This window comes from Nannobrachium achirus (genome assembly GCF_963921795.1).
Source record: "Nannobrachium achirus genome assembly, chromosome: 5".
In the NCBI taxonomy this organism is placed as follows: Eukaryota; Metazoa; Chordata; class Actinopteri; order Myctophiformes; family Myctophidae; genus Nannobrachium; species Nannobrachium achirus.
Genome location: NC_137814.1, coordinates 25,861,834 through 25,889,691, shown reverse-complemented (window position 1 = coordinate 25,889,691; position 27,858 = coordinate 25,861,834). Strand labels below are relative to the sequence as shown.

Sequence of the window (27,858 nt, the reverse complement as noted above, 5' to 3'; positions counted from 1 at the left end):
TGTATTTAAACCCTCAGATCCTTTGCCTCGTTCCCACTCCCAGCCTTCTTCTACTCACCTGCTCTGACATCACTGTGATGTCAGGGGAACCACAGTAACAGAAAACTCTTGTATGCCCTTATATGGAGATCCCTGATGTCATCAATATTAAGCCCATATCTAACAGGACTTCATATGGGAATGCCCATATATGGAGGAAGACAGCCCATGTCTGTGTGGCTGGTTCTACAGACAGGGGTCTCCATATATGGGCATAAAGTGGATTGTATGTATGATGTCAGATGTCATAGACGTCATAGGACTTTCACATAACAAATAACTGAGTAAGCATGTTTGGGGTCTCGACTCACAGCATACAGTAGGCCTACATGGATCTCCATATATGGGTAACTGGTCCGATGTACATCACTGGCCAAGACATTGTCGCCCTTAGGCGTCTTACTGGTTATACTGTATTATTATATCATTTTGTGACTTGTTTTATATGTATTCTTTGGTAATGTAAAGCATTTATCATGCCAATAAAGCAATTTGAGTTCAATTGAAATGAATCGAGACAGAGAGAGAAATAGAGCCAGCCAGACAGCCAGACAGACAGACAGACAGACAGACAGACAGCCAGACAGACAGACAGCCAGACAGACAGACAGACAGACAGACAGACAGACAGACAGACAGACAGACAGACAGACAGACAGACAGACAGACAGACAGACAGACAGACAGAAAGAAAGAGTGCTCATGTCATTGTCTCTTCCAGATACTATTACAACAAAAGAATCCTGCACAAGACCAAAGGGAAGAGGTTTACCTACAAGTTCAACTTCAGCAAGCTCATCCTGGTCAACTACCCTGGCTTTCCCCCCTGTCACCAGGTCATTACACACTTCATCCTGTCTCCATGTGTTCTCTTAACATCTTATCAGAAACCTTGCATTTCCATATTTCCTTTTTGTTTGTCACATAAAAAGTAGGAAAATCCGGTCAAAACACCTCACACAACATTTGTTTGAGAGAAAGTGATGGTGGTTAAGTCTGTACGTGGATTTTAATCATATAAAAACAATGAGAAGTCTTAACAACAGCGTGTGACTATCATTACATCATCATCAATACATTCCATTGGAATCCATTGGATTCAACACAGGTTCTTCTTCACATTTCACAGTCTTCACCCGACGGCGACAGACTTATCATCCACACTTCACAGCACACCAAAGGGACATTTTCACAGCATTGCAATCCTTGTGTGAAAGCAATATACAGACATTAGCCATGTGAACCATAGTCTCCTTATCACCTCCAAACAGCTTGCTGAATGGCTGTTTTCTGCCAATATATTTGGTATAGGGGGAAATAGAGTACACTCGGTCAGTTCCACCGATCCATGTCGGAACAATAAATTGATTGATTGATCACTAAAATAAACATGCTCTGAAAAACCACCCGACGACGACAACATTATCATCCACACGGGATCACACCTCACAGCAAACCAAAGTGACATTTTCAGTGCATTGCAATCCTTTTGAAAGCATAATGCAGACATTAAAGTCTACTTGCCAGCTCCACACAACATGAGGGAGGGGGGGTATAAGTATAGGGCCCTTTTGGACACCGGTCAACTAAGTATACAGGTTTTAAGTGGATAAACTCTAGAACCTTGCATCATGGCTGTGAGTGTGTGACCTCATCTTTTGATTGTAAAAAAAAAAAAAACTTAAAATTGCATATTATAGTGGAGAGTGACAGGAAACAGGGAGAGATTATTACACAAATCCTACAAATGGTCTTCAAGCGGTCAGATAGGTGGGTCGCAAACGCTTTGGAGAGAAGGTTGGGGGCCGCTGACCTATAGTCAGTTTTCTCCAAGGCTCTGATGTTTTGTTTGTAACACTCTGTGTAGGATAGTGCAATGGTGGAAAAAGTACTCACATTTTCTACTTAAAGAGGTGGTGCCATGATTTCCCCCACTATAAAACATGATTATCAGGTATTATGATTATACTAGGAGGAGGTTTTTTTCCCAAAAAAGTATACAGAAAGTTAAAATTGGGTTTTTCATTAAGTATGCATGGATGGCATGGTGGGTGGTGACCCAACTGATATAGCCACACCCCACAGTGTTGGGTGAATGGTAAATAGGGGAGGAGTTGATACTGTGACATACTTAGTATCTGTGTTTTTTAACTGACACTTTTCACCACAAGGTGGCAGCCTCCAAGAGAAAACAAACAAATACTAAGAGAATACATAATTTCTCAAAAGAAAACACACCAGGGGGTCTAATGAAGTACTTTCAACCTCCTAGACACATGAAAAACAGAAAAAGTACAAAACTATGGCACCACCTCTTTAAGTAAAAGTATCAATACTGCATTCTAGAAATACTCCGTTACAATTAGAAGTCCAGAATTCAAAATTGACTTGAGTAAAAGTACAAAAGTATTGGCATCAAAATGTACTTAAAGTACCAAAAGTAAAAGTACAAAATGTTTGAAAATAGCCGATCTACAAGCTCACAACGCGTTGCTTGTAGATCGGCTATTTTCAAACAGCCACGGTATTAAATCGGTCTGAAGTGGATTAATGTATGTTTTATAGTATAATCATTGATATCCGCTAAGTAACTAGTAACTGAAGTTTTCAAATAATAAAAGTACAATAAAAGTACAATATTTGGATCCGAGATGTAGTGGAATAGAAGTAAAAGTACTGAAAACTGGAAATACTCAAGTAAAGTACAGATACCTCAAAATTGTACTTAAGTACAGTACTTAAGTAAATTTACTTAGTTACTTTACAACAGGGGTCTTCAACAGGGGGTCCGGGACCCCTAGGGGGTCCCCAGAGTTACTACAGGGGGTCCTCCAAATCTTTGAGTGATAGAAACATTTTCTTCTCCTTTTTTATGTTAACCACTTAAACCCTAGCGTCCATATTCTGAGAACTTTAGCCAAAAAATAGCAGATCTACATTGTGAGCTTGTAGATCGGCTATTTTGGCAAAGAGGTTTGGTGTAGAGGGGAAAAGGAGCAGAGTAAGTACAGAATGAAAGGTCAAATGTATAAAGTATTGACGGTTCTAGAACTTCTAGTGGTTAAATATCTGTATAAATAAAAATTGACATGAATCCAAAATACAATGATGATTGTGCTGTCAAACAATGAAACTATATGGATTCTATGAAAAGGTTGTGGGGGTCCCTGCTTCATCTCTCTCTCAACTAAGGGGTCCTTGACCTGAAAACGTTGAAGACCCCTGCTTTACAACACTGGGATAGTGTTGCGTAGTCCAGATCCATTCTCACCCCCCATGTCCCTCATTCCATGCATCTCACTGTCATCACCCATCCATTCTCCAGCTGGTCCAGAGCGGCCCGCTGCCCTTCCCTCTGTTCCCCTCTGACAGCGGGCTGCCTCTCTGTGGAGGAACAGGACCGCTGCTGGACGCAGGTGAGCCACTCAAAATCTTTACTTAAAGTAAAAGTAGCAATACTGCAATATATGAATACTCTGTAAGGGTCGATTCAGAGTCTAATAAGGCGAGTCAACCGACTAAACTCGGCTCCTCGGTGCTGCCGAAATGTTGTGACCTCCCGACTTAATTTCGCCCTGCAACGCTCATGTATCGGCCACAAACGTTGTCATGCCATGGACCTCCAATATGTGCAAACGACTTCGGCACTATAGCCGTTAAGAAAGTATGAATGGACTCCCCCCGAACTTAAATAATTTTGGGTCGGGGAGCCCTCCCGAACCGAAATTAGTTAGGCTCCTTATTAGAGTGTGAATCGACACTTAGGCTCCACCCACACCAAAGTACCTAGTGTAGGCATATATCAACATTTTACTTAAAGCTAGAGGATGTGATATTTTTTTGGTTAAAACAGTGTTTTGTAAAAAGGTTAAAGCTCTATTATTCTGATAGTTGTCATTGAGTGTTTTTTGTCCAGTATTAAACAGTGGTTTCCCCAGCTTTCTCCAGCTCGTTAATAAAGAAAAAATACATTTTCAGCCAATTTCGGCAATTAGGAAAGAGAAGCGGACCATTTATCACCTTGAATATCAGTTCCAATTTTGTCTGCTCATTTATTTGTATAATTTCCTCCAATTTCACTTGTTTATCCATTATGAGTCCTATTTAAAATTGTATCCCATTCCCGACACACGCACACACAAACACACACACACACACACACACATGCACGCACACTTGCACGTGCGCACACACACAGACACGCACACACGCACGCACGCACACACACACACACACACACACACACACACACACACACACACACACACACACACACACACACACACACACACACACACACACACACACTCTCACACTAATGTTGAGGTGAGTCTAATAACTCTAATTTGGATTCTCTCCTGACCGACAGCTGTGCAGCCAATGGCTCATCCCTTCCTGCTTCCCTACTGCTTGCCTAAGCCAATCCCCTTCCCCCAGGCGTTCCAAAGCCACTTCCCCCTCCTCTGCGCCCCGCCGTCGATGGGAGGAGCCAAGCTCAAAGGGTTGTCGGCCGGCCTACCGCCTCTCGCCGCCGCCGGCTGGACAGCCAATAAGAGCGCAGCAGCTGGGTGGGACCTTAACGACATCGGCCGGAGCATCTTCTGTGGCCTGAAGGAGGCTGGAGCTGCAGGAGGTCAAGGAGGAGGGGAGAGGAAGGTGTCTCGTGTTGGAGAAACCGTCACCAGAGACAGCAGAGAGTGAGACAGGGGTTCTCAAGCTGTGGGCCGGGGCCTACTGCTGGGCCGTGGTGGGGAGAACGGGGATATGATTGACCAAGTAATTGGCAAAACATTTTAATGGTAATATAAGTTACATATTAACATTAATATTTAGGGGAAATAACGTAAAAAAAAAAAAAGACAAGAAATGTCACCGTATTTTTCCTTTAAAACCCCATGGCTTGAACAGTGAGTTCTCATTGTGATAGAGATAAATATAGGAGCTTAAAGCTGCACTATGCAACTTTCCTCTTCTACCACGGATTTGGACTAATAGAACTAATAGAGCCTGCCTGCTCGGTACACTGTTAATTCTACTGATCCAAGCCGGGATCAACAATTGATCATTCACATAAACATGCACCTATCTGACCACTTACCACGGCTACTCTTTCAAGGTTCTCAAGTGGGCCCTGATCTAGAGAAGGCTGAGAACCACTGGCACTGACATATAGAGCATCGCAGCGGAAGTGGATTCCTGGGGTCACTTAATATTCCCCATTCATTTTCGCCATAGACTTTTACAAAAATATTTATAACAATTATGTTAAGCCTCGAACCAAGCCATCCAGGATGGAGGTGAATCATGACCATATAACCTTTTTTTCTATGAAAAGAACATTTTGAAAATCGCTAAACAAAGGGTAGTTATTAAATGTAGTATATCAAATAATGTAATATTAAAATATGTTTTCACATAGGATCAAAGGTTATATGATCATGATTCACCTCCATCCTGGATGGCTTGGTTCGAGGCTTAACATAATTGTTATAAATATGTAAAAGTCTATGGCGAAAATGAATGGGGAATATTAAGTGACCCAGCCAGGAATCCACTTCCGCTGCGACGCTCTATAGAGAACATCCTCCTCATCAGATCTTTATAAATGTGTTTATTCTGAAATATTTGTACAGTGCTTTAAAATGTGTTATTCGGAAATATTCGTATGGTGCTTTTATTATTATTATTATTATTATTACCCTTATTATTCACCTCTGAATCGGAATAAGCAGACTTTAGAATGTTATAGGCTCTCTAGTAGTGCGGGCTTATCTAGTTATCAAACCTTTTCATGTCAAGGACCCCCAAAAGGGTCAAAACATCAACATCAATATGACCATACACAACCCTGCCCAAAAAATTAATATGAATTTGGCAGTGGCAACGGACCCTCGTCTGAAAATGTTTTGTGCCAGAGGGAACCCCATACTTAAAAAAAAAAAAAAAAAAAATTGTCAGAAATACATTACAAATTGTTCACTTTCTTTTTTCAAGATAAAAAAAAAAGTCCATTGTGTATGGGTTAAAGTGGTTATTCTTTTCATTTGTATGCTATATTAAATACCTGGTGCACTCAGCAGTTTGCTTTCAGCAATTCATCCACCTTGGGGGGGGACTAGTACAGTACTGCTCTTGTAAACAATTTACATGCACCTGTGTTGAGGGAATAAAACTGTGTGTTCCGCTTGCATTATTCAATGTTTCTGTTTCAAGATTCATTCATACAAGAAAGAGGCACTTTCTTGTATGATTTTTACTTAAGTAAATGTTGCAATACCGCAATGTAGAAATAATAAACCTTTTAACCTTTTTTCATTTATTTTTAATATTTTGTTATTGTATTTTTTTTCCCCATTTTCCCAAAGAATTATTACAAATAAATGAAAAAAAGTTATTGAAAAAACATGGCCTGCTCACGTATTAGGAGGGTAGTATGAGTCAACAGAAAATATAATGGGTGTTTTTAATTAATCTATCATGGTTAAAATGGAGTTTGAAGTTACAATGGGTGTGTATGGGGAGAGGCCCTGTGCCTGGAGGGCCTGGTAACATTTACATCAAATATATAAATATTGAATCAAGAAAATGTAAAACTGTTCTGGGTGTTCATAAAAGCCTGATTAGACAATAAAATGACCAAAAGTGTTTTTGAAAGTGAAATACCCCTTTAAGTTAATCATCTGGGGACCCCTGGGGGTCCCGCCCCACAGGTTGAGACCCACTGGTCTATACCTCTTCCATCACTCTCAGCTTCCCACTGGTCGCAGCATCAGGACCAGTGCTATAGAGCATCGCAGCGGAAGTGGATGCCTGGGGTCACTACGTCATTCCCCATTCATTTTCGCCATAGACTTTTACAAAAATATTTATAACAATTATGTTAAGCCTCGAACCAAGCCATCCAGGATGGAGGTGAATCATGACCATATAACCTTTGATCCTATGTGAAAACATATTTTAATATTACATTATTTGATATACTACATTTAATAACTACCCTTTGTTTAGCGATTTTCAAAATGTTCTTTTCATAGAAAAAAAGGTTATATGGTCATGATTCACCTCCATCCTGGATGGCTTGGTTCGAGGCTTAACATAATTGTTATAAATATTTTTGTAAAAGTCTATGGCGAAAATGAATGGGGAATGACGTAGTGACACCAGGAATCAACTTCCGCTGCGATGCTCTATAGGCTGCAGTGACCACTCCAGCGCACCAGACGGCAGTCTCACATTGGACGTGTACACCCTACCAGTCACACAGCAACGCATTGGCTTTTTCCCGGGAGAAACTCTATGATTTCTTTTGGCGCCGAATATTTCAATACATTTTACATTGTGTGCAGCGCGGGAGCAGGTTATATTTGTGTGCGTGTGTCTGTGTTTATGTGCGGTTCATTCTCGCTGTTGTGAATACACATTTCTCTGGCAATAAAGCGCAGAACAACAGGCGTGTGGACACCATGCAGCGATCCATCGCGTAAGTGTCTCTAAATGACAGTTATTATAGCTGCTTTATGGCGATGATAATGTGTGTGTTTGTGTGTTCGTGGTCTGTTGTGGTTTAACTACTGTCTGCGTATCAGATAGTCGGCTTAACTTCTGCTAATATGAACGCAACAAAACGTCATTTCTCTATTGTTTACGTTATGATAAAGCAACTGTTTTAATGGTAACAACATAATGACGTTAAAGGAAAGGAGTCTCTACACTGACAGCCCTGGGCTGTCTAGCTAGCAGTAGCAACATGCATAGGATATGAAATATTACAACATACAGGCCACAGTCCGTTTGGAATAGCATGGTTGGCTAACATGACACGACCTGTTATGACATGCAGTGCTGGATAAAGTACTCACATTTTGACTGAAGTAAAAGTATCAATTCTGCAAAGTAGCCTATGTTTATCCTGTTATGTAAGAATGTTGGGGACTGATTGTACGAGGCTTTATCATGATAGAGGTGCAATGCAAAAGTACGTGTGTCTATGTTTTGTCTATGTTTGTTTTTTGTTTTGTTGGTAGGGTCAGGTTTGGTTTGGTCTTGTCTTTACTGTTAGTATGCGTTTTGTTTGTTACTGTTATTGTTGAGTCTTTTGTCTTGTTTTTGTTTTTTTGGGGACATGATCCATACTGTTGATATGATATGGCTACCACTGTGTCAGCAAATACTGCAATGTAGAAATGCCATGTTGCAAGTAGAAGTCCTGAATTCTAAATTGACTTGAGTAAAAGTACAGAAGTATTGGTATCAAAATGTCCTTAAAGTACCAAAGTAAAAGTACTCAGATATGCAGAATATGTCCATTTTCAATGTGTAGCTTTACGAGGTTGTAGATCTGCTATTTTCAAATGGCCGAAATGTGTATATGGTTGAAGTGGTTAATGTATGTTTTGTAATACTAATCCAAATCTAGTAGTAACTAAAGTCTCCAAATACACCTTGTGGAGTAAAGTACATTATTTGGATCCTAGAGGTAGTGGAGTAGAAGTAAAAGTATTGACAATTGTAAATACTCAAAGTACAAATACCTCAAAATGTGTAGTTAAGTTCAGTACTTAAGTAAATGTACTTAATTACTTTACACAACTGCTAGCATGACATGACCCAGGTGTTGACCCTAGGGTTGCCCACCTGCCCTTGGCAGGTAAATACAAATGTAGGGCAGGTAGAGCTTGCTTTCAGGTTACCCGACTGGGCAAGTGTGCATTTGAGAGGGGACACAACCGTCTATAAGCACCACATGAGATTATCTGTCTAAACACCTGAACGTGCCAGACTAGCGCTCCGTCTTCTGGTCTGTGGAATGTAAAATAAGAGCACTTTTGACCTATAATGTGTGGTTTTCACTGTTGCTACACTTAAAAATATAAAGTAACAAGTGCGAACATACATAATCATATGTAGAGTACAAAAATTGAGGTATGACATTTTCTTTATCACACAGAAAAGTAAGTGTTAAATTGAACGGTAATTCAATGGACGATTTACTTTTCGGGCAAGTGGTTATGACCTTTGGGCAGGTAGAAGATGAACTTTACTTGCCCGACGGGCAAGTGCCTCTGATGAGACATTAGTGTCAACCCCTGCAAGACCTGTTATGATATGAAAGCATATGATGATGTTAAGTCTCATATTTGTCTGTTTGCTTGTTGTTTCTGCGTCGTTCATTCAGATCCTTCTTTCAACCGAAGAGTAAAGACGTGAAGAAGAGGACAGAGGAGCCAGTTAAGGAGTAAGTATTAACACTTATGTTGCAATGATTTTTTCTCTTCAATGTCTCGCGTTGCCATGGTTACCATAGACTTCCATGTAATTGTGCAATTGTGTAAAAAGTGCACGCCCATGCCTAGATGATGCACCACGTGTGTAGATGCTGTTCACAGCTTTCAAACAAAAAAATCCGCTTGGAAATCCGTTCAGGCATTCATGATTTATTATGGGCCATTATGTTTTCTTCAGATGTAAACAAACATGGCTGCCATGTTTGAAAGAATGGGTTGGTATGGGGGTTAAACATGCAATTTCGCGATCGCGATCATGCCTAATACATTTCTGGAGGTCCAAAAAAAAATTAGAAAAAAAAAAAATGTTTTTTTTTTTTTTTTTTTTTTTCAAAAACGGCCCAAACTCGGGAAACTCGGGGTTGGCACAGCGTTGGTATCAATACAAACTCGGGAAACTCGGGGTTGGCACCAGATGTGTTAATATGTAGTAGTAGTAAACGGTAGTATTCATGTGAACACGCAGGATGTGGAGAGAGGCAGCATTGTCCATGTAATGTAATGTTATGAGTGTTTGTGTCGCAGTTAGGTCATGAAACCCATCTTATTCAATTTGTTGCAAAACTACTCTGCTTTTCAGCACCTGCCCTGTTTTTGTTTTTTTTGCAACCCATTCTTTAGATCTGAGGCCCATTCTAAAAAAATGTAATCTAAATCCTAACAGTTTTATGAAACAATTTATGTTGCCAGCCCATAGCCTATATCAGTGGTGCTGGATATTCACACTTTTTCATGGCAAGGACCCCCAAGATATGTATTTGGCCGCCTTTAGTTTTTTTTACTTTACTTTACTTAAAGTGGGCTTGTCATGAAAAAACAAGGTAAATCTTTGGCAATTTTTGGCTAAAATGGTTGATGACGTCACGGCGTGCCCGCACTGTACCATAGAGTTATAATGTACTGTACCTACAATGTACATTCTCTTCCCATCGCTCGCAGGGTCGCACTCGCAGCCCACAGGAAGCAACTTCCTCTGCTCGCACAGGGCTACTAGGCTAGCACCAAAGCTAAAGACACGAAAATGCTGTAAAAATACCGTAATTGCTGGACTATAAGCCGCACCCGAATATAAGCCGCACCAGCTAAATCTAGAACAAAAAACAAATGTCTACATATATAAGCCGCACCTGACTATAAGCCGCAGGTGTCCTTCCTGCTTCCCGCTAGAGCGCCCCTGGTGGCTGTTAGCTGTAAGAATCTATATATCGTCGTTGTCGAGTGGAAACCTTGTATGTCCAAATCCGTTTGTTTGGTATTTATCATTTTTAAAATGATTTAAACTAGTGCAAACAGCCGATCTACAAGCACACAGCTTGTAGATCAGCTGTTTTCACTATTTTTGTGCGATGGCCTTGTATGATGAAGCAGTGCTTTACTTGGAGATACAAGTTTTCTGCCCGACATTGACGACATAAATCCTTGTTAAAGACCATTGTAAAACTAACTAACTGGTCGTTAGCTGTAAAAATCTCTATATAAGCCCCACCGTTGTATAAGCCGCAGGGTTCAAAACATGGGAAGAAAGCCGCGGCTTATAGTCCGGCAATTACGGGTAAATCTGTGCATATAAAAATTATATTTCCACACAAATCTGGTTGTTGCATAACTAACATTCCCATTGTTCATGAGAATATGTTTGTTGAAAATGGCGGATTCGCTAAAATTCACCGAGAGGGGAGGTTGCCTCTCGGGGGAGGGGGCTTGCCACCTTTTTCCGCGCCGCTCCCCGTAGCGGGGCGTGTCAGCGGCACTTTATGTATAAGTTTAGTTATGTCATATCTGCCTTGTGCACCTTTTGTTTTTTATTAAGCCTAAAGGCCAAACAGAAATGTACTTCTTTTTAGCCATAATGTTCCCATAATGTTCAACAGAAACACAAGCAAATCGTTAATTAGAATTATTTGAGCAACAATTATTAACTCAGTGAATGCCACCCTTTATTCAAAATCTACAAAACTGGTGCCAGCCATTTTGCTTAATTTTGCCTTTTTATGGGGGCCAAAATCATATTTTGTACTTAAATTACATATATAAATCTATGCTTCTATCGAAAGCCACACTACCCCTCTTACAAAGGAAAACATGTATATTTATATATATATATCCTATCATTAGATTTGGGCTTCAATAGAACATGTGTAAGATGTCTTGATCATCATCATATGTGTGTGCTGTGATGGGCCCAGTGTGCAATCTGGAGTGCAATACCATTTGAAAACCACCAGAGGGTGGTCTCCTACTATCTGATCAACTAACAGAAGAAGGAAGAAGACGTCCATCTTTTTTTTGGTTTGGGCCTGTTGTTTACATTTTGGCCAGGCCTTTTAGCTAGCATGCTAACACACTTCGGAACCCTGGCGATCGCGATCAAGGATAGGTAGAGAAGAATGGATGGCACCGCTGGAATCCTGAGAATTTTCTGCGTTTTTTGAGTACTTATAGTTCGTCAGGGATGCACGGGAAAGTGTATAAACGAACGTTTTAGATAACATTTAAACGGCCGGAACCAATCTTCGGCTATACCGATTTTCCGCCGGACTGTGTTACACTGGTGCTACAGTCAAATCGGCCGTATCGCTCAGGTCACGGAGGCATATGGCCAACTTCTAGAGCGATTTTTTTGAAATTACAATTATGAAAAAATGATAAAACTTTTGATTAATTAAAAAGACGTAAAAGACGTTTATGGCACCGAGGTCCAAAGACGTATAAGACGTTTATGGCGTTCAGTGAGTTAAGTAAAATGTCATGCTGTCATCGAGGCACGTTTTCTGACTGTCGGAATTAAGTCTCTGTCTTCCCCCCCGTCTCCCCCTGTCCCACTCAGGCCGGTGAAAAGCCCCCTCAAAGTGCAGAATGGTGTCCAGGAAACGGCTACGCCCGTCAAGAAGGTTGTCAAGCGCAGCCGGCAAATCCTGGACAGCGATGACGATGAGGAACCAATCGTGAAGGAGCAAGTCACTAAAAAGGATGAAGTAAAAGTTCCCGCCAAGGAAGAAAAAGTCCCCAAGAAGGATGAAAACGTCCCCAACAAGGAAGAAAAAGTCCCCAACAAGGATGAAAAAGTCTCCAACAGTAAAGAAAAACTAGCTACTGCAAAAAAGGAAAAGGTACCTGTGTCATATTCTTACATGTGTATTGTTTTAACCACCCTATATACTTTGTCGAATAGCGAAATAGACGTACAGAAGTATAGCTCAAACATGCTGTCGTCTCTGTCGGGTGGAAACCTCATGTGTCCAAAATGTTACTTTTCAGGATTCAAATTCAAAAGTAGCAGATCTACAAGCTCAACCTTTCGAGCTTGTGGATCTGTTGTTGAGCTTGTGTTTCTAATATGTTTCTACCCGACAGTGATGACCAGATTCATGGGTATGCACACCTTCACTGCACATCATGTGTATTATTTGTGGGTCGCAGGGGTGTAATTCATACTTTATTCTGTCCAAAACTACAGTAATAACATTATATAAAAGTAAAAACGGGAAACTGCTTGCACAAGGACAACACGAAAACGGTGCCCACTCGAGCCCCCCCCCCCCCCCCCCCTCCACCAACCCACTACACACTCTCATTCTAAAGCAGTGGCTCTCAAACGTTTTCGGCTTCAGCAGCCCATTTTCCTGATTTCTGGCTTAAAGTACCCCCTTTACCCGTCAAGCAGAAACCTCCACATTTTACCTTTTTCTTTTGTAGATTAATTAATGCCCTACATTGCCACAGTGTCAAAAATACAAAAGTAGCAAAAATAGCAGATCTACAAGCTTAAAATTGCGTTTTGAGCTTGTGGATCTTCAATATTTTTTTAAGTACGGTAGCCGTTTTGGACACATGAGGTATCCACCCAGTGCTGTGTTCTACCTGTAACGGCGTCTGCTGTCGGAAATAAAAATATGAATAGCGTCTGCCCTCGTGAACCTTTCAGAGTAGCGTATTTGATAGGCGTTATGCACTGGCGTATGCCCTGGCCACACGAATAGCCGCGGATCATAGATTATAGTATGCCCTCAAAAAAAGTCTAGAACACACCACTGTATCCACCCGATGGTATGAAGGAACAATAACCCACCTTTTGAAGATATGTTGAAGAATATATCATTACAAATAAAAGAATGTGTGAAACACTTGACATTAGAGCATACTGAGCAGCACATTTTACTTTAAACTGTATCCATATTTTTCCATTTTCCACTTTCTCTCACAGACCTCCTGTGGTACCTCTGCGTACCCATAGGGTCACACGTACCCCCATTTGAGAACCACCGTTCCAAAGCACCAGGTCAAACGGTGACGAGAACTGACACCTAACCTTTTTAAAATGTTTTGGAAACTTTCAAGTTTTTAAAAGTACTGAATCTTTTGTTCCCGGGAGCTTTAGTGGTGTTTTATTGTCTCTGCGTCAGCAGCAGCAGCAGCAGCAGGCAGGGGGTCAGTGTGGCATCTCGGAGGCAAAGGAAGGAAGTACAAGATGGAAGGAAGAGAATCTGAGGCAGAGAAGGAGCCCCTTTTGATTGTGTTTTTTGTTCCTACACCTCCTCGAGGTAGTAGGCATATCTAAGAAGAAGAGAAAAAAAATAAAGCCCTTTTGAGGATTTGTGCCTGTATTACTAAAGTGTGCCCCCGTTTCCCCCCACCTATGAAATCAAAAACTACACCCCTGCTGGGTTGATATATATATTATATTCTTTACTATTCCCCATCATTTTTTTTTGTTTCTTTATGGTGATGGGTTGCAATAGCTATTTTTCCAGAGAAGGTATTATGCTGAGTGTGCATGCTTTTCTCTCTCTCAGCACTGCCTTGCTCTACATTCATTCAGTCAACAACACACCTGCTGGTTGTGGTTGCCCTTTACTACAGAGCTACACCACTGGAAGATCTGCCAATGCCCAAAGGCCAATTTATTCCCACGTCTTCATTAGGGCAAGGGCAATGTTCATTTCGTGGACTAAAACTATGATGAAATATGTTTGTCGACTACTTTTTTCAACGGAACAAAATAAAAAGCTATAATCACTAAATTGTACTGACAATTTCGTCAACAAATACAAACTAGACAACATTTTTTATTTATTATTTGGGGCTTTTCTGCCTGCACTGGATAGTACTGGTGAAGAGTGACTAAATTACAGGTTGAGAACCACTGTTCTAATAGAGGGTATGCATCATCTTCATACCCGGAAGTTATGCGGAAGCGGCTACTGACTTTCTGGCCTTGACAGCCCATACATCCAAACAAAAAAGTCCTATTTGATTGCATTAAACAACATTAAACTCACTTTGCCACTCAATTTGCCTTTCCCTTTATGCATGCACATACCCTCTATTGCGGTGGTTCTCAAACTTTTCAGGCAGCGACCCCCAAAATAATCATATTTTAACTGGGGACCCCCACCCTGAGTTGAGGCATTACATTTTGTATAACACGGTTCTATTGTGAAAATAGCAGATCTACATGCTCACAACGCCTTGCAACGTGAGGCGTTGTGAGCATGTAGATCTGCTATTTTCACAATTTCTGCTTCTAATATGACAATTTGGCCAATGTTTAATTTGTCATTTTAGAGGTAATAAAAAGTCCTTAAGTTGTCACTTTAGAAATGGGCAGATACCCTCTATACACTTAAACTTTACGTTGGTTTGTTTACTGTTGAGAGAGAAAACAATGCAATAAACGTTAAGTTAATCATCTGGGGACCACCCAAAATAATTTGGGGACCCCCCCTGGGGGTTGAGAACCACTGCTCTATTGCATAAGAGACATGACGTTGACATGCCTGCTCTGCTCTGACGGTCTGATAAACCGGTTCCGGTATGCGGTTCCAAATGTGATCGACCCGGATTCCAGTTCGAATGTTGGATCCGGTTCTCGATCCCAACCATAGTCCGCGTCAGTGGTGTGTTCTAGACCTTTTTTTTAGGGCATACTATAATCTATGATCCGCGGCTATTCGTGTGGCCAGGGCATACCCCAGTGCATAATGCCTATCAGATACGCTACTTTGAAATGTTCATGAGGGCAGACGCTATTCATATTTCCATTTCCGACAGCAGACGCTGTATACTTGTGTTACAGGTAGAACACAGCATTGGTCCGTGTTAACTGCGAGGGTCCGCGTGACGTGAATTCCGTCGCCAGCTCATGTCCATGTGGACCTGTGCATGCCTTCCTCATTTCGTGATTGAATGTACTTTAAACGCAGACTAGTGCTTACTAGGAAAGAAAAATGGACAGGTTGAGTCAGGACTCAGGAGATACGTCGCTACCCGCTGTATTTATTAGCAATTATGAGCAAGCATGCATGTGGCAATAAAGGCCTTGGAGGTGAAGGGATGTTTATTGGCAGGTTTGTTAAAATGGTATACAAGCAGTCCAGAATAAAAAACGGAAATTAAAAAAAGGACACTTCTTCTCGAAGCTTTGCTGAAGGAATTTATTAGCGTCTGAGGTCTTGAGGATAACGGGAATGCACTGAGATAATTTCCGGGAGATGGAGTTAACTAGACCTTATTCCTCTTCTCACGATGGTCTCTTGCCATGGCACAAGTCCTTCAGGAAGGTCATTAGAGTGTGTGTGCGTGCGTGTGTGCGCAGCCAGTCACCAAATTGAACTGTGTGCGCAAATGTTACCGAATTGTGTGTGCGTTTCTCTACACGCAAACATCTCACAAAGCACAAGACATTGAGATGCATTGACGTGGGCTTGTAGATGAGCTATTTATTTATTTTTCGTTTTTTTTTTTTCTTCCTTTTTATTCATAGTGAATAGTGAAGATAGAGAAACAGGAGAGAGAGATGGGGAGAGATAAACAAGAAAGATCATGGGGAACAGGACTCGAACCCGCGATGCACTTTCAGGCTCCTTTGGAGCCCAGGTGCCCGGACCGCTGGCCAGATTATGTATAAAACAAAACATGTCAAAAGATGCAGTGTTACTAAAGGGGAGGACACACTGAACGCGGACGGCTGCGCAGCGTCGCGGTTTCGACGCACGTTAAGTGCCGCGCGGTAACCCCATCCATTTCCCCCGGTGGGGAGAAGCATGGGAGAACCTGTTCACCGCGTGGCAACGCTGGAAAAATAGAACAGCGGCGTATCGGCGCGGCAGACCTGCGGCTGCGCGCGTCTGACGGCGCCGGTGTGGGTTAGTTCATTGAAAATAATGGGGCTGTATGTTTTGACGCGCCGCCTCCGCGTCCAGTGTGTGTTCCCCTTAAGTTAGCGTTTGAAAAAAACAAAACAAATACACAATTATTACTAAAAAGCACAGGTACAGTTCATAATCCATTTACAGTACTTGTGATATTTATGCCACTGCTCTTTTTGGAGTTGAAGCAGTGTTGTTTTTGACAGCAAATTTTAATTTAATTTTAGTCATAGTCTTTTGAATAAAATAGTCTTTTGAATAAAATGTCTTTTAGTTTTAGTCATAATTTAGTCACCTTAAAAGTTTTAACACTGTTAAAAAGATTTTACACTGCAACGCGTTGTGAGCTTGTAGATCGGCTATTTTCAGCACGCAACACCTGGTAGCAACCAAACATAAAATGACTCTTCAGCACTAGTCCCTCCCTAACGTTTTGGTCTAGTTTTTATTTTGTTGACGAAATTGTCAATATATTTAGTCTTAGTTTTAGTCATCATGGCTTACTTTTTGTTTCGTTTTAATTTAGTTTTCCTCAGTGAAAAAAACCGCAGTCGACAAAAAATCTTTGTCATAGTTTTAGTCGACGAAATCAACAATGAGTTGAAGGGCATTTTCTCCTTGAAGCAAATAATGGGGATTATGTTGATAAGACTTACAGTGTTGGGAGGGCTCCTCTGAAGCCAGTCTTTTGTAATTGCTGTTATTTCTTTGCGACCGTAATTATCTTCAAAAGACACATTGAATGAGCTCTTTAGGAATAATTACAACGTAGGAAAGGGGTATAGATAGGATGGATCAAATTTCACATCCAAAAAATCTTTTGAGATTAATTGGGGCCACTTAATTCGGATTTCTGACTGAGGGGAAATGGAGAAAACGCATCAGATGTTTCCCAACAAACATCTCTTCAAAATAAGGAGTTGCGTGGACCTAAACGGAGGCCATACTCCACCGCCGATATATTGCCTTGTGTGGCCTCCGTTTCCCAGCGCTGCCTGGTGTAATTGGTTGAATTTTTATTCAACGGAGCGAGGCCCTCCCTCGATGCATCTCGAAAAATCTTTATTAAAACCCATTCAGAACGGGTACACATTATTGTGTATCATTATTTTATGCTTTAACTATTGAAAAATAGCAGATATACAAGCTCACAGCGCCGCACTGCGAGCTTGTAGATCTGCTATTTTTTGAATCCTTCTAAGATTTTTTGAAAAACCTATATGTTTCTATGTCAGTAATCTGGCCGGTCATCGTCAAAGAAAAGGTCCTTTTCACTTAAATGGAGCTCAGTTGGTCTGTTCTTGAGAGACTATGTTGTCAGTGGTTCTCAAACCTTTTCATGTGAAGGACCCCTAAAATGATATGTATTTGCCCACGGACCCCCATTCAACATATTTAGTTCCAGGGACCACCCAGAAGCAAAATTTGAGTTGCAAACGTTCGCTTTAAAAATACATGATTTGCACACATTTTCACGACTTTTTCAAAAATAGCAGATCTATAAGCTCGCAGCGCGGCACCGAGTGCCGCGCTGTGAGCTTGTATATCTGCTATTTTTCACTGGTTAAAGCATTCAATAATTCTAGACCTAGATGGGTTAAGGGAAAGGAGTGCATCACTGATGTGATTTTATCCGCTGTCCCCCGGCTTTTCTGCAGTCAGGATTCGAACCTGTGTGATGACCGTCGGGCCACACACACTTGCTTCTTTAAAACCTGGACGTCCCTATTTTGGGCATGTCGTTGACGGGGGAAATAATTTATAACGAACGGTCAAATTGTCGAAAAATATACCGACGACAAGCTCACATCGTGTCGCCTCAGCATTCAGCAATGCGCTGCGAGCTTGTAGATCGTCTGTTTATTGCCATTCGACGCACATTGAAGCATATTGGATTTTAAATCAGGCCTGAAAACACTGAAGACCCCTGTTTTTAAATGGTTAGCTTGAGTCTGTGTGTACTAGGGCCTTCACGAATAGTGATTTTTAGTATTCGAATTATTTCGACCTCAAAGTATTCGAATAGTCGAATATTCTACAGGACTGGCCAAACTGTCTAATATTAAGTAAGAGGCGAACATTGTGAAAATAGCAGATCTACATGCACACAACGCCTCGCGTTGCGACGCGTTGTTAGCATGTAGATCTGCTATTTCCACAATATTTATCTGCGGAACCGAGTCACATTAAATGTAATATCTACAATTCCAAGTGCTTGTCAGGGTGGGGGTCCCCAGTTCAAATATGTTTATTTTGGGAGTCACGGCCTAAAAAGGTGTGAGAACCCCTGGTATAGAGCATTAACAAATTCATCCACCAGGGGCATTGACAACTCTTTCTTATGACTTCTTATCTAGCCAAGTTTTTATCTAGCCAACGTATTTTTTAAAGAGAGAGAAAAAAAATAAATAAGAGAATATTCGACTTTGGTGAACAACGTCGAATAGTGACTTTGATATTCGAATATTTGGTGAATGCCCTAGTAGTGTGTATGGACAGGTGACTGACCGTCTGTCTGTGTGTCTCTCTCTTTCTCTCTCTCTCTGCCTCAACAGGACGAGGTGTTCAAGGCTGTTCCCACCCCGGTGTCTCCTCCCCCCCCTGCACCTTCCACTCCAGCAGCGCCCGCCACCCCGGCCTCCACATCGGCCCCCACTACACCCGGGACCCCCAACTCCATTTCCCCCACCGGGCTCCCCAAGCGCAAGACCGGTGAGTGTCTGGCTGGCGGTGCCGTTATCGCCGTCGCCGTCCACCCTGCCCCGTTGGGGTCCTTGGTAGGGCTGTCAAAATTATTACATAATCGTCTAATCGCGATTATTTGACATAATCGCGATTATTTGACATAATCGCCATAATCGTTTCCATGTTGAAAGATCTTCATATATTTTTTTAAAAGTCAAAAGTAGTGGAAATAGCAGATCTGCAAGCTCACAACGCGTCGCATCGCGATGCATTGTGAGATGGATTTTGAATGGCTGGCAGTGCTTCCTTTGTCATCCAAACAATATCTTCCCGCAGCTATAGTTGTCATTATAGTTGTGGTGTGTGGACCCTGCCATCCAATCTGAGTTCAAACCATTTTTGAAACAACATACTTATGGTTCTCAACCTGTGGGGTCCCCAGATGATTAACTTAATGTGCAACATTGTTTTCTCTCTCAACAGTAAACAAACCAACATATTGTTTAAGTGTATGGACTATAGAGGGTATCTGCACATTTCTAAAGTGATAATTTAAGGACCTTTTAATACCTCTAAAATGACAAATTAAACATTCGCCAAATTGTCAAATATTGGAGGCAGATCTACATGCTCACAACGCCTCACATTGCGAGGCTTTGTGAGCATGTAGATCTGCTATTTTCACAATAGAACCGTGTTATACAAAATGTAATGCCTCAACTCTTAGTGCTCGTCAGGGTGGGGGGGTCCCCAGTTGAAATAATGATTATTTTGGGGGTCGCGGCCTGAACAGGTTGAGAACCACTGCTTTAGACTTTTGTCTTGTTTTTTCTTGTCAATTCTTTGGCCATCAATGCCTGCCACGTATAGAGATCATTTTCTGTATATTTAGTTAGTTCAGGCTAAAGGTGTGATCTTTGATCAATTTCAACCTTAACAAATCCATTTGGATCAGGAATTAGGGGGCTCGAGGGTCGCCGATTAACCCATTTAGAACGGGTACACATCATTGTGTATCATTATTTTATGCTTTAACTATTGAAAAATAGCAGATATACAAGCTCACAGCGCGGCACCAAGTGCCACACTGCGAGCTTGTAGATCTGCTATTTTTTTTTAATCGTGAAAATTAGAATTTTGATCAGATTCTATAAGTGTCTTTTGAATCCTTCTAAGATCTTTTGAAAAACCTATGTTTCTATGTCAGCAGTCTGGCGAGCCATCGTCAAAGAAAAGGTCCTTTTCACTTAACTGGAGCTCAGTTAGTCGGTTCTTGAGAGACTACTATGTCAGTGGTTCTCAAACTTTTTAATGTGAAGGACCCCCAAAATTATATGTATTTGGCCACAGACCCCATCTCAAAATATTTAGTTCCAGGGACCCCCCAGAAGCAAAATTTTTGTTACAAACGTTCGCTTTGAACGTTCGCTTTGTTCGCATTTTCATGACTTTTTCAAAAATAGCAGATCTACAAGCTCGCAGCGCGGCACTCGGTCGAGTCTCGGTGCCGTGCTGTGAGCTTGTATATCTGCTATTTTTCACTGGTTAGAGCATTCAATAATTCTAGGCCTAAATGGGTTTTAAAGAACCGTTCCCATGCCTGGAGTTCTGTGTCGACTTGCATTATGCAAAAAAGGATTCAACCGAGTATTGGGGAGCCGTTTTCGAACTGTATTTTTTTAGTACAAAATCAAGGTATTAAATAAGGTATTCAGAGGGAGTATTGCATATTTAGAGGGGAGAACATAAGCGGCTTATTACCTCCTCTTCTCTGTGAGGCGTCGGCGGTTTTTTCATTAACAGAGCAGAGACGTCGCTGTCGCGCCGAAACCTCGCATCTCCGCGTTTCCAACTTATTAGCGCCCTACTAACGTCTTACGAGATCGTCAAGCAAAAGTAGCGAAAATAGCAGACCTACAAGCTCACAACGCGTCGCGTTGTGGAGCTTGTAGGTCTGCTATTTTCGCTATTTCAGAACATTTTCCTGAAAACCGATGTTTTTTTTGGGGACGTACGAGCTTTCCCGACTAGACGGACAGTGACGAGAAGTGCCTCCAATTGTCTTGGCCCTGCATCTGCAGAAAGGAACGCAGCAGCCTTTTTTCTTTATGGTGTGTTGTGTAGATTTAGTTTTCCTTTCTTTATTATCCCCCCCTCCCCCCGTTCATCACTTTTCTCTATCTGATGACTGTGTGATTTCAGCAGGGATGCACGCAGTGTTTTACTCTGTTGATTCGTTCCGCAGTGGCGCAGGCAGCACCGCACGACACACACACACACACAGACACACACACACACACACACACACACACACACACACACACACACACACACACACACACACACACACACACAGCGCAGCAAGCAAATTACCTTTTTTTTCCTCCACACTCCAGCGGATGTGTGAAATTAAAATATCACTATAATATGCCTAATTTACCTTTGTTAATAGCTAGAATTAACATGATAATTATTCAAAATTATCCAGGGAAACAATCTGTCTTTTTTTGTTTGTTTTTTTGTTTTTTTGCACCGTCTGCAAAATGTGTAATAGTAAACTACAAACTTGGGCCAAAACAAAAGTTACTCAGATGTGGAACCCAGGAAATGGGTTGTACAAACACAGAAGACTTAATGTCACATACTGTGAGAAACAAAAGTATATATTTTTTTAATATTTTGTTTCACTGACATATTTTTCCACAATACAAATATATTAACATTGTTGTTGTTGCTAGTGTCTGCCCCCGACACTCGTGCCGGAATGACCCAGGCCCTCGCAGGAAGTGTACCTGGAAATGTTTATATTTATTTTATAAGTTGATACACAATAATACTAATAATAATGTCTTTTGCGATTTTTGTACATAAAAGTATATAGGTTCAGACTGCTGAATAGACTTACAGAGAAAGCTGGAACGCGCGCGCGCGCACACACACACACACACACACACACACACACACACACACACACACACACACACACACACACACACACACACACACACACACACACACACACACACACACAGAGTTTTGCAGCGTTCATATCTCTGTGTTAATATCTCTGAGGAGTTTTTCATTAGTCCAGAGTCTTGCTCGAGTTCCATTTGTTCTCTGGAAGAAGGAGAGGGGGAAAAAAAGCATTTCACAACTTATCATCTCTTTGTGCCGTTTTGACGGCTGCGTTTTATCAGCCAGAATTAATGCATGCTCCCCTCCTTAACCAGTTCTTCCTCTTCCATTATTACCCATTATTTTATGCTTTAACTATTAGCAGATATATGTGTGTACTGTGTCAGTACCCCGACCCCCATCTCAAAACATTATGTATCAGGGACCCTACCAGAAGCAAATATTTGAGTTACGAATGTAAAAAAATATATATATTCAGAGATTTGCACACATTTTCATGATTTTTCAAAAATCGCAGCGCGTGCCGCGCTGTGAGCTTGTAGATCTGCTGTTTTCAATAGTTAAAAGCAGTTCTTCCTCTTCCTCTCAACAGCCAGGAAGCAGTTCCCCAAGAGGAAGCTGGAGGAGACCAGCGGCAGCAGCAGCAGCAGCGAGGGCCTGAAGGAGGAGGTCGGGTCGGCTCAACCCCAGGAAGGTCAACAGAAGAAACGCCCCCGCGTCGACAACACTGACCAGCACGCTGGCACTGGTAATTAGCCATCTCTCTCCCCTCCTCACCTTCCCAGGGATTAATTAAAGTCTGCTATGTTTATTTAATCAGGGAAACGTCCGCAGAGTGCTCTCTGTCTTTCTGTCTCTCTATCTGTCTCTGTGTGTGTGTGTGTGTGTGTGTGTGTGTGTGTGTGTGTGTGTGTGTGTGTGTGTGTGTGTGTGTGTGTGTGTGTGTGTGTGTGTGTGTGTGTGTGTGTGTGTGTGTGTGTGTGTGTGTGTGTGTGTGTGTGTGTGTGTGTGTGTGTGTGTGTGTGTGTGTGACAGCTACATCCTGCTTAACCCGTTAAAATCGGGACAGCATCTTTGTCATTTTAGATTTTAGCCATCAAGCATCTATACTGGAGCAATTGGTGGCAAACCTAAACCAGAATGTTTAGCTACATATTCTCACAAACACCTCTCACAAACATAGCCACCACGTCGAACAAACGTGAAAATTTACAACTGTCCACATTTTAAACATGCCACTCTTTGAACCGCATTTATTTCAATTTAACAACATCTCGCCTCACGCAGAGCAGCCAGTCCTGACATAGTATTCTGAACATTCTGGCCAGTGCTGAAACGTCAAAATGATCATCAGGGTATCAAGTTACAGAGGGAGGGAGGGGGAGGGAGGGGGGAGAGGAGCTGAGCAGAGTAGAGTATCGAATTACAACAGAGGGGTGTGTGTGTGTGTGTGTGTGTGTGTGTGTGCGTGCATGCGTGCGTGCGTGCGTTTATAATTTGGCTATTCAAAAAATGGCAGATATATAAGATCATATAGCGCATCAGTTTGTGCCGTGCTATGGACTTGTAGAAATCTTGAAAATCTTTAAAGCGAAAATCTTTTAACTCAAATCTTTGCTTCCGGGGGGTCCCTGGAACAAAAATATTTTTTTCAGATTGGGGTTTGTGGTCAAATACATAATCATTTTGGGGGTCCTTGGCATGGAAAAGCTTTGAGCACCACTGATATTTAGCAACATAGGTTTTCTTTTAGACCTTTTTTAGAATGGGTTAACCCTCAAGCCTGGGGATCGAACCCAGCCACACAACCCCCTCAAGCCTGGGGATCTAACCCAGCCACACAACCCCCTCAAGCCTGGGGATCTAACCCAGCCACACAACCCCAATGTTCTGCTGTTCAGCCACTGTGCTGCTAGCAGCCGGGGATCCAGTGCCTTGCTCAAGGATGTCTCGGTGTTAAAGGCCCACTTCACCCCTGAGACAACAAAATCTTATTTTAATGTTGTTTGTGATACAATAAACACACTCCTGGGGTTCTTATTAACTCATTCGTAGTTTACGGCCGTAAAGCCCGTTAATTTCTCTGTCTTTCACTGCCGGCTTCTCCGAGTCCTACCTGTTAACGTGGGCGCTCGTCCAGTTCCCATCGTGCGTGATCGGACACTGCTCGTGTGTTCGCGTATTCCATCAGCTTCTCAAATCCGTTGAAACTTTTTCAATTGATCAATAGGTTCTCCATCTGTAAGCCGCGGAGTCCAGACAGTAAGCTGGGCCAAAATAGAGGACGGACTTCCGCTTCCGGTTCAGGGACTCCAATGTTAAAGTTGTCCGCTCAATAATGTGTCCGTGTAGAAACCGATCACGGAGCATTAGTTCCGGCCTATTTTAGTTGCGCTTCGATAAAAAAATGTTTTTTAATTAATTTTTATTACATTTACGGGTTCTACGGGCATGGCAGAGAAGGGGTACAAAGGGGTATTTTGATGGCAGAGTTTGTGTTAATCAGGGAATATTATCAGAATACCTGTTAAAGCTGAGAATAAATTCCTTACCAAACAATTTCTTCACCAATGTGTTCGTAAAGGTGTCTAGTAACATACCTAACAAAGATTGAAATTCAATATCCCTAGGAGAATCTTTGACAGCTAGGGTAATTCTGGGTCTCATTCACTTAACCCTTCTTGTGCCTATCCCGGACAAGTTCGGCTTTTTTTCAATCCAATACAATGTTTTTTTTGCTATTTTACTTACCCTGAGCTGCTTGTAGAGATGTGGGTGGTCCTGGCTCGTCCTACGCTTTCCAACGAGTGATTCTAGATGGTCCGACGATTTATTCCATTGAAAATGGTTTAGAATACAGTTTAGAGCCCCCCCAAAAAAACTGGGCGCGACGTATTCCGGGGTGCCTATCCCGATCTAGTCCGGGATATTTAATAAAATGAATTAATTAATCGGAGGCCTCAACAAAGCCCCGTTCTAATTTTCCATCCATGCCCCGGGCCGCGACTCTGTTTACATCGGCCCGTAATCGGGCAACGCCGCCGCACCGCGCCGCCCACTCCAATACAAACTCACATCTTTAGAGACCTTTTTCTCTGAACTGTGTTCCCAGACCAGCGACAAAGTTTTATTTACGGCTGAATCGCCGAAAATCGATCTTCTAAAATGAATGATAGCCTATAGCAACATTGTTGCTATCTTCATCCGGGTCACATTGATCACATGCACCAACGTGGAAGCGCGCGTCACTGCTACGTAGCTCCCTGTATGTTAGACTGGTGGTCAATGGGTCTATCCCTGGCACTCTAGCGGCCTCTTGTGGCATACAACTTGTTAATATACACTATACTATAAGGGAAAAGAATACTCCCAAAACACTAGGTGTTTTTAATTATTCTGAATACATTGCAAGCATTTATTTTGCATGAAAAACATTCCTTGGGCAAAAAATGGACCCCATAAAACTGTGAAAAGTGATGACTCGTCACTAAACCATCGTTTTTTTGGGGCAGTTTTTAGCCCAATGAAAGTTTTTCATGCAAAACAAATGCTTGCAATGGATTCAGAATAATTAAAAACACCTAGTTAGACCCCTTACATGCTACTTAAAGCATATTTTTGGGAGTAATTTTTTCTCTTTATAGTATAGTGTATAGTAAGTGAAAGAGACCCAGAATTACCCTAGCTGTCAAAGATTCTCCTAGGGATGTTGAATTTCAATCTTTGTTAGATATGTTACAAGACACCTTTATGAATACATTGGTGAAGACATTTTTTTTGGTAAGGAATGTATTCCCAGGTTTTATTAATATCCCCTGACTATATGTGTTTAAGTAGTCGAGGGATTGCTTTGGAGAGCACTCTCTCCTTCGCGTCCCCAACCCCGCCCACAATCTGCCCCGGCTGAGGGTGGGGATTCGATTCGGCGATGATGTTTTGAGTTGCAACGGCCCACGTTTCTTCTATAAGGTTCAGACATACAGTAAACATCCAAGTCCACTGTGCCAAGTGTGTGGGAGTGCAATAGGAAGCCAAATGCAATATAAAAAAGCACCCACACGCTGCGATGTCGTTTTGCCGTTATCATAATGTTTTTTGTATTTAATGAGGAAAATCACGAGTTTCACTCGTGTAACTCTTCTTCACCTGCAAGTATGGTTGGTTTTAAGGCCACTCAGTCTTTTCAATACTTGCACAACACAATTAAACAAATGTATTTTGGTTGATGTAAATGAAAGGTAAAACCAACAATGTGTTTCAGTACGCATTGTACAAGTCTCTAGAACTCCCCTGGTTGGATGGAATGCAATTCTATCAACAATATTCCATCATTTGGCGTTTTGATGGTGGAAAGTCTTAACTCATTCTGTGCCGATCCCGAACTAGTTCGGCTTTATTTCAATCCAATACAATTTTTTTTTAATTAATTCACTTACCCCGAGCTGCTTGTAGAGTCGTGGGTGGTCCTGGCTCGCTAGCCGCTAGCCAGCTAGCCATTCTACTCTGTCCGACAATATATTCCATTAAAAATGGTTTAAAATACATTTTTGAGCTCCCCAATGTTCACCCAATGTTCGGCGCCGCTTCCGATGAGTACACGAGTGTGCCGATCCCGAAGTAGTCCGGCTTTTTTTAATGAAATGAATAAAATGATAAGAGGCCTTCTGAAGCCTGGCCTGATTTTTCTAGCTACTAGCCGAAAGCTAGCAACCTCCCGGCCGGCCGTTATTTGCGAACGAAATCGCCAATCTCCGCCTAATCCAATGAAAGACCACATCTTTGAAGGCTTATATCTCTGGATTGTGTCTTTAGGGAAGCGGCGCGAGGTTTATTTACGGCGAAATCGCCCAAAAATGATCTTTTAGATGACAAAATGGGAATAGCCATTCTGTTAGCATTATCATCCGGGACCTTTCCACGACGTGCATGAACGTGAGCACGTGAGGTCCTGGAAGGTGAGGTCCTGGAAGCTAAAGCGCTCGCCTATGAGAGATACCCTGGCATTCTATGGCCCCTAGAGGGCGCTGGCACTAAATGAGTTAACAAGCTGGTCCCATGTCTGTGAAGGTCATCAGCATATGATTCACGTCATACCTCATGCATGCCCTGTGAGTTTTACAATTTACAATTTAGGGACTTGATCCAGAGCGATTTACAATAGAGGGTATGCAAGTCCACTGGGACCCGCCCCCCTATTAAATCTAGACTGAGTGGCAAAACATTGAGCAGCATGGAGCATTGGCGTTTGGAAGTGCTAGTTGCAAATCACTCAACGGCCCTGCATACCACCTGTTTATAATTTGCACAAAATGCAGGAGGCAGAAGGATGTTGTGTTGTTGAAAACGAGTGCTTCCAAACTCTGACACTTGGAAAAATAAAAACCTGCACAGAATGTCTTGACACCAAGTAGCTCATAACATGTATATGGTGGATTTTTATGAAACAAAAACTGTCAATGGCAGAAATTAGTTTTTTGCCACTCAGTAGGCGTGTTCCCACATAAGTTCCAGCAACAGTGATGTCACGCGCATACCCTCTATAGCAAGGTAATACATCAATACATCAACACCAATACATCAAATGCAAAGAAATGGTAATCTAGGACCAAGCACCTATTCAGTAAAACTAAAAACGTTATAAAAGACTAAAAAAACGAATCTAAATCCACTCTTTGTCAAATCCCGCCCTATTTTGCTCTCGTTACTAGGTGGGACGAAAAATTGTGGATGGGAGGAGGGAATATTTTTCATAGCCTCATTATTGCTATTTAAAGTACCAAAAGATA

General features: G+C 41.9%; 1 protein-coding gene across 2 annotated transcripts in view; it reads left to right on the top strand.

Moving 5' to 3' along the window:
• Window positions 1–7,391: 7,391 nt before the first annotated feature.
• Window positions 7,392–27,858, top strand: part of lig1 (ligase I, DNA, ATP-dependent) — a 109,114-nt gene continuing 88,647 nt past the window's right edge. For both annotated transcript variants that reach the window (XM_080725354.1, XM_080725353.1), the window contains exons 1-5: window positions 7,392–7,519; window positions 9,215–9,274; window positions 12,151–12,433; window positions 19,027–19,183; window positions 22,665–22,820. In XM_080725354.1, coding sequence (XP_080581480.1) covers window positions 7,503–7,519; window positions 9,215–9,274; window positions 12,151–12,433; window positions 19,027–19,183; window positions 22,665–22,820 — 673 coding nt within the window. In that variant the 5' untranslated portion in view covers window positions 7,392–7,502. The remainder of the gene's footprint in view (window positions 7,520–9,214; window positions 9,275–12,150; window positions 12,434–19,026; window positions 19,184–22,664; window positions 22,821–27,858) is intronic.